General features: G+C 39.8%; 1 protein-coding gene across 9 annotated transcripts in view; it reads left to right on the plus strand.

Annotated features, from left to right (window-relative positions):
* Positions 1 to 13706, plus strand: part of LOC121289876 (exocyst complex component 6-like) — a 187942-nt gene that overhangs the window by 136104 nt on the left and 38132 nt on the right. For 8 of the 9 annotated variants that reach the window (XM_041209798.1, XM_041209802.1, XM_041209803.1 and 5 more), the window contains one exon: positions 8550 to 8623. The exons of the other annotated variant lie outside the window; for it this stretch is intronic. In XM_041209798.1, the coding sequence (XP_041065732.1) occupies positions 8550 to 8623 (74 nt within the window). The remainder of the gene's footprint in view (positions 1 to 8549; positions 8624 to 13706) is intronic. 9 annotated transcript variants of the gene reach the window in all.

Raw genomic sequence — 13706 nt, forward strand, 5'->3', positions numbered from 1 at the left:
GATGTTTTTTTTAATGGCTCTCCTTAGATGCATTTTGTTTAGTATAGTGGGAATGCCTTGCAGCAATTTTGAATTCCAAGGGCGAATGATGTGGTGGGAAACTTTGCCGCAGTTGGCATCCCCTGATTTGGCTATTGACCAGGTCATTATGTAAATAATGACCTCTTGCTTTGATTTATTCTGTTTATTCTACTTTCTTTCGTTGAATTCTTTATTTTTCCCTCCCTTTTTCCTTTAAGTTGTATAATTCCTACTTTGTACTGCAGTAGCTAGCCTTTTGTTGTTAAAACCAATCTACTGAGGCCTTTTCTTGAAATTTAGTTTCATTCTGCTGTATCTTGGTTCGTTGTTCTTTTCTCTCCCTCATTCACTTTTTGTTTCAATGAGTTTACCTTTTTACTTCATTCTTCCCTATCAGCCTTCTCTTTCGATGATCGCACTGTTTGAGTGAGAGATCATCCTTCAGGCAGGAGTTTGGAGTTTCAAAGCTTCTGTTTTTTTTAAATACAGCCACCCTTCTGCAGCAGGAGATTGTAGAGGATCAATTGGGAGGAGCTGCGAGGGGCTTAAGTCAATGTCCATCTTTTTTCCTTTTTTAAGAAAAGCTGAACCACAGTTACAGCCATTACCAGGCTAGGAAGGCAGAATACTTGTCATCATGAAATGCCTTGGGTAACAATGGATTTGTGCAAGATTTTAAAATATGCCAGGAGCCCTTTGAAAAATGCAGGCGTATTGGTGGTGAGGCCACCGGAAGCCCAGGGTATGATTTTGCCTCAGTCGTTTAACCATGTGGAATTAACTATATTTTAGAAGAAAATCAGTAGAAGTGTGCAAAAGTTAAAATTGCTCAAATTGGATGTGTTTTTTTGAACTCCTCTTATGTAAATGCCTTTACAACAATTTTAGCATTTATTTTACACTTTTAACATAGCTGAACATTCCACTTCGCAACAGCATTATCAATCAAAATTTGACACCACTTGACAATTTGACAACACTTTCAGGATGGACCAAAAGCTTGGTCAAAGAAGTATGTTTTAAGGCACAACTTAAAGGATATGAGACTCAGAGGTTTAGGGAGGGACTTTTAGAGCTTAGGGTCAAGGCAGCTGAAAGTGTGGCTACCACTGATGGAATGATTAAAATCAGAGATGCGCAATAGGCCGGAATTGGATGAGCAGAGATCTCAAAGACTTGTCGGGCTCAAGGAATATAGAGATGGGGAGGGGCAAGGTCACGGAGAGGGTTTGAAGATGAGGATAACAATTTTAATATTCATAATATTTAATTTCAATCATGATAGGTAGGTGAACAGGTCTTTTATTATTCCTTTATGGGATGTGGGCATTGTTGGCAAGAATAGCATTTGTTGCCCATCCCTAATTACTTTTCAGCTGAGTGGCTTGCTAAGCCATTGTAGAACGCTGTTAAGAGTCCGCCAAGTTGCTGTGGATCTGAAGTCACGAGTGGTGGGTTTTTACAGCAATCAGTGATACCTTTACTGAGACTAGCTTTATTATTTAGATTAAAATTTCACCAACTGCCATGGTGGGATTTGAACCCATGTCCCCAGAGCATTAACCTTGGCCTCTGGATTACTATCCCAATGACATTACTACCAGTGACATTACTATTGTGCCACCATCTCCACCTTGGTGGCAGTTAAAATATTTATGTTCAACTGTATGCCTTAAAAATGGCATTAACTTTTTATTTGGTGTTGTGATGCTGTTTTCTTTGCAATCAAATGAAAGATCTCTTGTGTTCTATGAAGAAAAGTATTTCATGAAAGGACTCATTTTAATAACTGACATCAATTTCAGTTTATAAATTCATTCTTTGAAACTATAATTTCATATATAACCTAGAACATTCCAGGCTCCTGTTTGTGCTGTTTGAAAATTATGTTCAGTGATAGGGTGCTATGGTTGGCCTCAGTACCTCTGAATGCAGATGGGAATATTAGCCAGATTTCCTTAGATCACTGCTGGAGAAAAGGTTCAGATTTGTCTGTGATTTTTACCTTTTCCCCCCCTTTAGCCTTCTCTTTTCATGGTTAAAAAGGCTGGTGACAGTGAAGATTAGGTGCTACAGTAAAATACCAAAGGATAATGGGCACCCATAGAGTTGTAGCCCAACAAGGAGTCAGGAGCTGCGATTCTTAGTTGGGGCAGGGGAAACTGAACCTGAAATATAAGTCAGGGTATACATAGTGTTTTTAAATGAACAGTGATTGTGATATAGTTTGAATGTTTATAGTTGTGTGTGACCAAGAGGTTTAATTAAAGCAAATATTTTCAGTGCAAATGTTTTCGGCTCAAATGTTTTCAATATGTATTAATATAATGTTTCTGCATTTAATACATTGAAGGAAATAAATAAGAACCAAGCTTATTTGAAAAATTGTTAGATTTAAGTGGTCAATTCTGCCTAAAGTAATATTGCCCGTTATAAATTGTGTACTTTTTTAAAAAAAAGACTGAGACAACTTGACTGAAATTTGGAGTGTATCTGCCAGGACAGTAAATAATTGAAGCTTACTTTGTTGAGCATTTGTGGCTACTGTCAGATGCACATTCCAGAAATCACTGTGCTGCCTGTGATTTATATTTGAACTTATTGCCCTCCTCCAGTCTTTGGGTATGACATTTTCAGGATTAATGGTCACAAGAGTGACATTTCCATTAGCACCCTATATGTGCAAATAACTCACAAATGGCAGGTAGCTTCCTTTATTGTAATTGATAAATGTGCTTAAGGGTTTAACTTGCACAGGAGGAATGGTATCAACTGAAAGTCATGTTATGTTTAAATGTCAGCTGGATTCAAATCCTGCCACCTTTTTGTAAACAGAACTATTTTAAAAGTCAATAGCAAATGCAGAAGCTTAAACAAAATAAGTGCTTTTGTTCCCCAGAAATATACGTTTAAAAAACCCTAGTTTTCAGTTCTGCTTATTCACAATAGTGCCATTTGTTAACAGTCAACTTGAATTTTTTTTTAAAACCAATAAATTCAATATTTGCTTTGCAATGCAGAACTGGGTCACCAGTTCCTTAGCAATGCTACCGTGCGGTGGAAAATCCATTTAGCCACACATTTTTACACCATGGGAGGTGACACTTGTTCTGAGTCCTACATTATGTTCTTGGTTCCATCTTGCTGGGCAGCTGCAAACTGTGTGGAATGATACTGCTGGTTGGTTCCAGTGAAATGCTGGTTATGAACATTGTGCAAGATAAAAGCATAGGTAATTGGTTCACAACAACCAAAGCAGACAAAAGAAAGAAGACAGTTCATGTCATTGGCAGGAGGAAGAAAATGGAATGTCATAGACTGTTTATTGATCTGCTTCATGCATGATTCAAATGCATTGGGAGGAAGTTGTTTTTGTGAATAGACTACTTTTGATTTAAAATGTGCTAAGAACCTATTCCAATAAGAGAATAATATATAATGGTAAACCAGAATGGCTAATTCCTCTTGATAGTCAGAATTTTTGAAACAGAAATTGCTTTTGCAAGATATTGATTTCCCGAGTATTGAGCCAAAACAGTGAAATAAATGCACTGCTCCATGGATTGTCATCTTGACATGGCGGAGAGGCTTGTGCATTCCAGCGATCCCTTGAGCGATGCTGTCAGGAGCTCTTTGCTCCTGGTAGGGCCACCCATAGTGGCAAGGTTGAGGAGAGGTGCTAGATAAAGTGCAGTCCAAAAAGTCAGCTGCAGCAAAACAGGCAAAATACGCCTCACCAGCTGTGAAGGTGGCACTAGGGGGTTGCCCACTCTGCATCAGATGTGCAAATCACTCTTAATCTTTTTAGTTCTATCTACAAGAAACACAGCCTGTCCTTGAATGTTACCAAAACCAAACTCGTATATCAACCCATATCTGGTCAGCCAAATATTCCATCTCCCATATATGTTGAAGGAGGGAAGATGGAATATGCTGAGTACTTCCAATACCTTGGCAGCTTCCTCAAAAGGCCCCCATTGATGAGCTCCAACACCAGATCACTGCGCCAGTTCAGTCATCTACAAGTAACGACAGTGAGTGTTTGACAACAGCCTACACAACGAAAGCCCTAGAGTACAGAGCAGCTGTCATCAGCATGCTCCTGTACTGTAGTAAAACCTGGACTGTGTATCAGTAACACTAGAACAGCTGGAGAAATTCCATCAGCAATGCCCCTGCTGCATACTCCAGATTTAAATGGGGATTGGGGGGGGGGTGGGATTGTGGGGGGGATGGGGGCGGGGGATGGAGGGGGGGTGATGTTTTGGGGGGGGGGGGTGGGGGGGTGGTGGGGATTGGGTAGGGGGGATTGGGGGGGGGTTCTTTAAGCCAGGTCCACAAGTTTTCAGGTAAAATGCCTACAAAATCAACTTCAATAACTGACATTGTTTCTGGTTGGGTGAAAACTGTCCACCCACCAGATCCTGTTCTCTCAAATAGCCAACATTTCACAAGAGCTCAAAGAAAATGCTTCAAGGATACTCTGAATAAAGCTGTCATTGAAGCAAGGCGGCATTGACCTTAATGACTAGGAGGATCTTGCTACCAACCATTCAGAATGGCAATAACTTGTCCATCAAGCTGCTTCATCACACTTTTGAGTCCCAACTCAGCAGCAGAGAAGGAAAGAAAAGGAAGGAAATCATGCACTCCAGATCCCACTATCTTGTGGGATGTCCTGCCTCATCCAAAGATCTGTGGATCAAGAATCAGCCCTTTACTAGAAACAGAGTAACTCTGTTGACATCTGCATTGAGAAAAGGCTATTTGATGCGTGGACTCTGTTGGAAGAGGTTTGAATGAAAAACCTCACTCAAAACCTTAATGCATCTTTTCTCTTTACAGATGCTGATGACCTTCATGTATATATCTATCACTTTCTATTCTTATTTCTTTCTTTCTTGTCCTGCTCGTACCTTTTTTTGATAAGTCTGTTGAAATGTTTTAGCCACAACCCATATTGCTTCCACTTTCTGCACCTTATGTCATTCTCTATGGAGGTCTTCAATCAGCATTGGTTGCTGACCCATTCCTTCCAGCATGTTGGAGAAAGGACAGTAAGACTTCAGGCCTGTGTCAGATTAAGTGCTCCTGAAGTACTTCATCTACACTCCCTCCCCTGAAAATAGTGAAGATTGTGTTAAATTGTGTCACATGAGACCACTATTATTCTCTGTGACTTGGTGATCCCTCTGTCTGTCCAAAGACTTTATTATTTTGACTGAATCAATTAATGATCAGTCAATCTAACTCACCAAGGTAATCCTGTCACTCTAGACACAAATGTTTGCCAAGTGCCACTGTGCCTAAGTGGAACAAACCTTTGTATCTCCAGCAACCACATCACTGAAGTTCATGGAAGGGCTCTATCTTTAGGACTAAGAATGGAAAGGAGATAAGTATTCAAGTATCAGGCATTGCAGATGCATTAAGTTTTTGAGAATGGGCAAGTGGGTTGAGTTGCCTTCTGAATCATGACTTGGAGTACTCAACTTGGAATAGGAATACTATTAGCAACCTACTTTAACTATACAGGCAGCAATCTATATTCTTTCCTTCTTGTTCCCTATGGTTCTATAATGCCACCAATTTACTCTGCACTCATATTTCAATTCCTGAACACTATCAGTTACCTCAATATCCACCGCATGGATGGCAAGAGGCCAGTTGTTCCTCCACGTGAGGTCCTTTTCACTATTGAAGACAATCTTATGATTCGCTGATGCCTGCTTACCAGAGTCCATAAGTCCTCCTGACAACTTATCATTATCCCTGGATTGATAGCACTCCTGTAACCCAAGGAAAGGCGGTCTTACAAACAAGAGTTGGCATTAAGCCCACTGAGTCCATTCCACCATTCAATCAGATCACGGCTACCCTGTGACCTAACTCCATATATCTTTGCACTTGGATACTGAGGTGAAGTCAGGATGCGGGCTGGATGTCTTTATGTTTCTTTGGAACATCTTTTTGCACGTTTGTTATTTGGAACAGTCAGGATAATACCAAAGCATAGGAACTGATGACATTCTGGTAGCTCCCAATTAGTATTTTAGCATTGGAGTAGTGCCTGTTCAATCTCACTATCCTACATGAAAGACCTTCTCTTAACTTCCAGGCAAGATTTTTGTTTCTAGCCTCCCTTGTAATTCTTTTGACGATTATGTTAAATTTATGCCCCCTCATTAACACCTTGCCAATTATTGGAAACAATCAACACTAATTTATCGTAATTCTTCAGAATGTTTTGAAACCTCAATACTCTTAACTTGTCAACTCTCTTCAAAGTGTAACCCTTCACCTCTGATAATGTCCAAGTCATTCTGCATTGATCCTTCGTAAGGTGTTCACAAGTTGTACAGTGTCTTCCCGGATCATGTACAAGCTTCAACATTGTCATCTTGATTTTATATTGTATGCCTCAAGATAAAATTGCCAGTATCTTAATGATGTGTATGAAACCCAGATTTTGTGTGTTCGTATAACTGCCATCAGCTATTCCTGCTTAAAGTATTTAGATGAGCATTCTTTGGTATCTTGGTTCAAAAAGCCAATTTGGAAAATAAATCCAAGTGGATACTCTTTGTATGAAACTAGCATTTTAGTCTGGCTTTGTGCCGATTTAGTGTTCCTTTCTTTTGAACCTCTTAGTACTTGTGACTCTGAAGTATCTCAAATTTGACAGTAGTTAGCCTTAACTGAATTGATATGCTGAACATGAAGCACTTTGAACGCATTTGAATTTCTGCCACTGCTTCATTGGGTCAAGAACTTGTGATTCTGAGTTTTAGTTTGCCTCTGATATTTGCATAGCACTTCTAAATTGCACTAGCCTTCAATTAGAATATACCATCCACCAAGCTTGGCAAGATGACTTGTTAAATATATACTGCATTGCTGTTATCTTGCCCATTCCAGTTACTCTACAGCCACTTCCTGGATGCCCCTAAAACCAGTTATTGTGGATGGTATAAAAACAAGGTGCTGGAAAAACTCAGCAGGTCTGGCAGCATCTGTGGAGAGAGTAACAGAGTTAACGTTTCAAGTCCATATGACTCTTCTTCAGAATATTGTGGATGGCATATGTAAGACAGCTACATGGAATAGCCCACATACTTTCACCAACCTTTCTTTAGATTGAGCAGCAATGGAAGACATTTCATTTGGTCTGCCTGTCCTCACAGCTGGAGTCTTTCTTGCCCTATAAGAAATTCATTCTCTTCATTCTGCTTACTACTTGGTCAGCCTCCAGCAATGTGGAGGATTTGATTTGGAAAAAAAAAATATTTTGTTGAGGTTAGCTTTTTATTTAAGGAGCATCTTCCATACCCTTCACTTTCACACAGCTGTCCCTCACACCTTGTAGGGAATGCAAATGATGGATTTTTTTTTTCAGGAAATGCCTTAAGACACAAACAAATTAAGCTTCAGGGCAGAACTTATCTTGTATGTTGCACATAAGTCAGAAGCGTCACATGGGGGAGCATCACTGTCATCATGACATCACAAAATGTCTTGAGGGAGGCCGGCTCTCCATGTGACTTTTCCGAGCAAATATGGCTTGATATCTGTCCATTCTGAGGTGGGGTGGAGGGGGTGAAAGGAGTGGGTGAAGGGGGAGACCCAAGTAGGATAGGCCATCTGCTTAAAATTAACATATTTGCATATTGCTTAAATCAGTTATTTGAAATACCAAATACTTATAATTCTAAGTAGCATAATGCACACATTTGTTGCATAGACACTATTTTTAACTCTATACCATGGCTTTTGTAAAGATGGATAACTCTGTTTACTAGCTCAACTGCATTGTAATTGTCTGAAAGGAAAGTGTTCCAGTAGCCTTTAATTGTAGGATTTCCAATTGGTCAAGCTTTCTTTTTTTCTTTTAATCATATTTAAACAACCTTTTCAAACTGACTTGTATTAAATTCCATTATCAGAAACGTCTTAGATTGCAAGAACAGACATTCCAGTTAAGTACAGATTGTAGTGCTTAGAGCATTCCACCTGTTGTCTGCATGTTAAGCTAGTTCCCACCCTACTGTCTGTCTTTAATTGCTGTTTGGCTAGAGGTAGGATTTTTATTGAACAGATGCTGTAACAAAGCAGATGTTTAAAGAATATGTTGACAGCCATGGAATTGGTATTTTCTCAAAATGCTTTTGTTGTCATTCACCCTGTGGACCAAAAAAATTGAGGTGAATGAATTGTCAACCCACTTACTACAGCAGTATCACAACTTGTAAAATTTGTGCACATGATTGCGCAGAAATATTATTTTGCCATCAAACAGCACCTAATAATCAAAATTATTATGTTGCAAGTTTAATACAGCAATTGGTTTAATTGATTTCGATTTAAAAGTTTCCTCTTGCAAAAAAAACTGCAGGAAATTAAGCTTTAGGCCTTCATTTTTGATGATCTATGGCCAAGGTTAATATGCTTCAGTAGGCTGCATAAAATTGTTTAGATTTACCACATTTCTGCCTCAGAGTTAATTTTTCCCCCTTAATCTTTACTTCCAGTGTTTGCTAGCTCTGAGCCAGTGCCAGGATTCCAAGGGGACACCCTGCAGTTAGCTTTCATCGACCTCAGACAAGTAAGGCTTTGAGATTATTTTTCCTTGATGAGTGATGCTGAAACCATTGCTTAAAATATCAGTCATTGATGCTGCCTGTTAGCTGGTTTACTTTTTTAAGAAGCTGTTGTGTCCACGTCAGCTTTACTGGATTATGATGCTGTGAACCATGACAAAAGTGCTACACACTGGTTGTGATGTGTTGAACAAAAGGTTTTGATTCAAATAAACCCTGAGATTTAACTTCCTTTTTCTTCTCCCATGAGTGGCTGGTTTTAATGCTGCCTAATGTAATTTTTAAAAATAGGATTACCTTTCCAAATCCTGAGTACTAAACAAGTATATTCTTGGTTAAGTAGTATGTAATCAAACCAGTTCTACCAAATGACAAGTCACTCGATGTATGATCATGAGATATGCAATATATTATACATAATAAAGGGTAGTGGAAATGTGGAATTCTCCCAAAAAGACTGGTTGCTGAGTAAATTAAAATCTAAAGCAGAGGTTGACATAACTTCTTTTTGAGTAAGAATATCACATGCGATATACAGGCCATCTATGACCTCATTAAATGACAGAACAAGCTGAAAGCACGGAATAGCCTACCCAATGAGAGTAGGCCATTCAACCTCTTGAGTACGTTCTGTCATTTGATTAGGCCATGATTGCATTAACTTCAAATATTTATATTTCCCAAAGCATTGTAAAAAGGAATCAAAACCAAGAACAGGAATTGGGTCAGCTAGGTTTAAGGGCAGGGGGAGAGTTAGAGAGGTGGTTAAGATTGGGAAGGGGATGGTGAAAGGAAACCAGTGAGTTTGGCTACAATCAGCCTAGAGATAATAATGGGGCTGGGTGCAAAAGGAGCTGAACTCTTGATTGCCATAACAAGGCTCAGTGGGAGTAAGGGGATATTTCACCTGAGAGATTCAAACTCTAATCTGTAAATTGTGTGTGTGTGTGTGTGTGTGTGTGTGTGTGTGTGTGTGTGTGTGCGCGCGCAAGGGAGCATGCCTTGGGAGGTATTTAGTGTCAAATGCAAAGATATTGCTCAGTTGGTCTGCGGTCAATATTGGGAAAGAATAACATATTCTCTTTGCTCAGTGATGCATTAGGGAAGTTCATGTCTGATTTTATGCTCAATCCTGGAAGGTGCAGGCCGCTTCTTTAATTTCTGGAGGTCTTGTGGCACAGTAGGTAACGTCCCTGCCTCTGAGTCAGAAGCTGTGGGTTCCAGTCCCATCCCAGGATTTCATAATGTGGTCAAGCAGGTGGGTATCAACCTGCAAATCATTCCAAAGTAGGCCAATGGCAGATGATAAGAGTGGGAAAGATTTCTGGTCAATCATGTGATGGAAAGAAAGAGCCTCTATCATCACAATCCATAGTTCCAGACCACAACATGTAAACTGCATGTTACCACAGCAACACATGACTCTGAATGATCTGTAACACACACATAAGGGGATGTATTATGTAATGTAGGTTTGTGGTTGAATACCTGAACGGTGACAAGGTTTCTTGAGCTTTGAATTTCTGTTAATTGATTTTTGGTTAAATGTCAGAATCTATTTAGAATGGGGTTTTGGGCCAGGGATGGGGTGTTTTACAACAAAGGGATTTCTCCTCTCATGTTAAGTCTGTGGAGCAATATGGGTGTGGCATTTAAATTTCCTTTCAGACCTCTGCCCTGGTATTCTAGGGGATGATTGGGGAAGGGGAGAGATTACTGTGGCACCACCTGCTGGACTAAGTTAGAACCCCACTGAAGTTTCACAGAGGCTTAAATCAGTTGGTTGGTCACATAATATTAGGTGGATTATTGCTTAAGACTCATCATAATATTTTGGCTGCAATACAATTCAACAGAAGGGTCATGAGGGCTCGAAACGTCAACTCTTTTCTTCTCCGCCGATGCTGCCAGACCTGCTGAGTTTTTCCGGGTAATTCTGTTTTTGTTTTGGATTTCCAGCATCCGCAGTTTTTTGTTTTTATAGAATTTTTTCTCTATCTCTTTCCTATCATTTGGTGGCCTACAGTATTCACCCAGTGATGCAATAGCTCCTCTGTTCCCTCATGATAACTAAATGGATTCTGTCATTGACCCCTCAACTACATCATCCCCTTGAAGTGCTATAATACTTTTTTGATCAATACAGCTCACCAATTTCTCCTATCTTTCCTGAATACTTTGTTACCTGGAATGTCAGTTCCCAATCCTAGGAACAGGAGTAGGCCATTTGACCCATTGAGCCTGCTCCAACATTCAGTTTAATCATGGCTGATCATCTACCTCAATGCCACCTTCCTGCACTATCCACATATCCCTTGATGTCATTGGTCTCCAGAAATCTATTGATTTCTGTCTTGAACATTTCACAGCCCTCTGGGGTAGAGAATTCCAAAGATTCACCACCCTCTGAATGAAAAATTCCTCCTTATCACAACTTTAAATGGCCTATCCCTTATTCTGAGACTCTGTCCCCTGGTTCTAAACTCACCAGTCAGGGAAAACATCTTATCTACATCGACTCTGCCACGACCTGTAAGAATTTTGTAAGTTTCAGTGAAGTCACCCCTTATTCTTCAAAACTCTAAGGAATACAGACTTAGTTTCCCCAATCTCTCCTCATAACACAACCCTGCTATCCCAGGGATTAACCTGGTGAACCTCAGTTGCACTCCTCCTATGGCAAATATATCCAGCCTTAGATAAGGGGACCAAAACTATGCACAATACTCCAGAGGAGGTCTCACCAAGGCTCTGTATCACTGCAGCAAGACATCCTTACTGCTGTACTCAAATCCTCTCGTGAAGAAGGTCAACATACCATTTGTCTTCCTAACTGCTTGTTGTACCTGCATGCTTGCTTTTAGTGACTCATGAACAAGGACATCCAGGTCCCTTTGGACACCTGCACTTCTCAATCTCTTACCATTTAAGAAATACTCTGCTGTCTTGTTTTTTCCACCAAAGTGAATAACTTCACACTTATTCACATTATATTCCATCTGCCATGTTCTAGCCCATTCACTTAGCCTGTCCAAGGCCTCTTGAAGCCTCCTTGCATCCTCCTCACAACTTACATTCCTGTCCAGTTTGGTGTCATCGGTAGATTCGGAAATATTACATTTAGTCCCCACAACCAAATCATTTATGTAGATTGTGAACAGCTGTGGACCTTGCAATAATCCTTGCAGTACCCCACTAGTTACAGCCTGTCATCCTGAGAATGATCAGTTTATTCCTACTCTGTTTCCTGTCTGCTAACCAATTCTTGATCCATACTAGTATATTTCCCCAACCTCATGCACTCTAATTTTATTCACTAATCTCCTCTGTAGGACCTTATCAAAAGCCTTCAGAATCAGGTTCCACATCCATTTGCGTTTCAAACCCATCTTAAACTGCTTTGCATTAACCCCCATCTGATCCTGCTTATTTCTGAACTATTCTTCTAATACTATTTGTCTCTCCCAACCTCCATGTGCCCTGCTTGTCTCAAATGTTTCATCTGGTGCCCTTCCTGCCAAATTTATTTAAACTCTTCCCTACAGCACTAGTTGACATTGCATTATATGTGTTAAGTGTATTTGTGCATACATTTTACAGCTGTATGTGTGTGTTGGTGTGGAGATGCATGCAGTTTTATAAAAAATATCAATTTTTGTGCATGCCTAATTCTCCATGCAGCAATCTGTAACTGGGATGCTTTAGATTTAAACTTGCTATTTTGATTGTTATAAAGCAGTTTTAGTACATTGTTCTCATAAGGGATCATGCGGTTTTTCATTAATCAAAGTCTAAAACCTCCTTCAGCTTCTCTGCCTTGTGAGTGACGATATTTTGGGAATGCAGAAGAACACAAGCGCTTGTGTAAATCAGCACCCACCTGTGGTAGAAATACCATGTGCCAATTTCCCTGTCATACAATCCTATGATCCATTTATTTTTTAATGTGATGGATGACATTTCTTTTCAAATAGGCTGTGCAGGAAACAGTACCTTTTATAAGGAACTTCTCCATAGGGTCATCTGGCTGTTTCATGTACTGCTTGCAGTTTGAATTTGATACTCTGCCATGCCTTCGAGGTTATGAAAGATAAGGAAGTAGGTCCAGTGGTTGGGTTTTACCTGCCCACCCTGACTGTGCCCTAGGGTTAGGCTCTTGATACTTGCATCGCTTTACAGAAGAGTTGATGACAGGTAGAGACTGATACTAGGGAAAGCTTGAACCAAATCAAAGCTAAATAGCAAGAGGCTTGGGATTGGATGAGAAGCTGTGGCTAAAAGATGGATCAGCAGGATTGCCCTTTTTAGAAAAATAGGTGACCCAAGATTGAGGGGTCATGATCCCACTGCCAATCACTTGATCACTAATGGAAGTTAGTTGTCTCACTAACAGCTCCCTTTTTTTCTCCTTACTTTGGGCTGTGGATGTGAAAGATTAGTTGAAATACGGGAACAAACTCTGTTTAAAAATCTTGAATGAAACCAAATATGTGTGAAATTTCAGAAAGTCTAGAAAGCCAACATATTGAAATCTAAAAATGCACAAATGTTTTTAATTTCATGAATAAAATGTAGCATGTGTTAAATATCATTTTTCGGTTAATTTTCAGAGGACTTAACCAATATGTAGAGCCTGTACTGCTTGAAATAGTGTTATCTTTCACACACAATTGCTAACTTTCAAAATAAAAATGTGTAAGTGTATTCAGTGCTCCTGCATGCGTGGGACTTCTCTATTTAATGAGAAAATCAGAACATTGACCATCTTGTCTAATTCTGAAGTGAACGCTGATTTTGAGAGGCTCTGAGTAACCATTTCAAGTCATGTCAGTCAGTTCCACCTAACACAAGTGGTCATTTGGTTTGTTTGCTCTGTAACCTTGCGCCACGTTTGACATCTTTTACTGGCGAGCTTGAGAAGAGCATTTGTCAGTGGAGGGCAGCAGGTCAAGATGGAATAGTGAAGGTGAGGGGATGAATTTTATAAAGACCAGAACTTCAGAAGAACCATGACCAAAAGTGCAGAGCTGCAAAGGGTACAAGTGAAGATGAGATAAATCAAAAGGTTGCGATTGTGGAAGAAGGAAG

Source organism: Carcharodon carcharias, chromosome 17 (assembly GCF_017639515.1).
Source record: "Carcharodon carcharias isolate sCarCar2 chromosome 17, sCarCar2.pri, whole genome shotgun sequence".
Classification (NCBI taxonomy): domain Eukaryota; kingdom Metazoa; phylum Chordata; class Chondrichthyes; order Lamniformes; family Lamnidae; genus Carcharodon; species Carcharodon carcharias.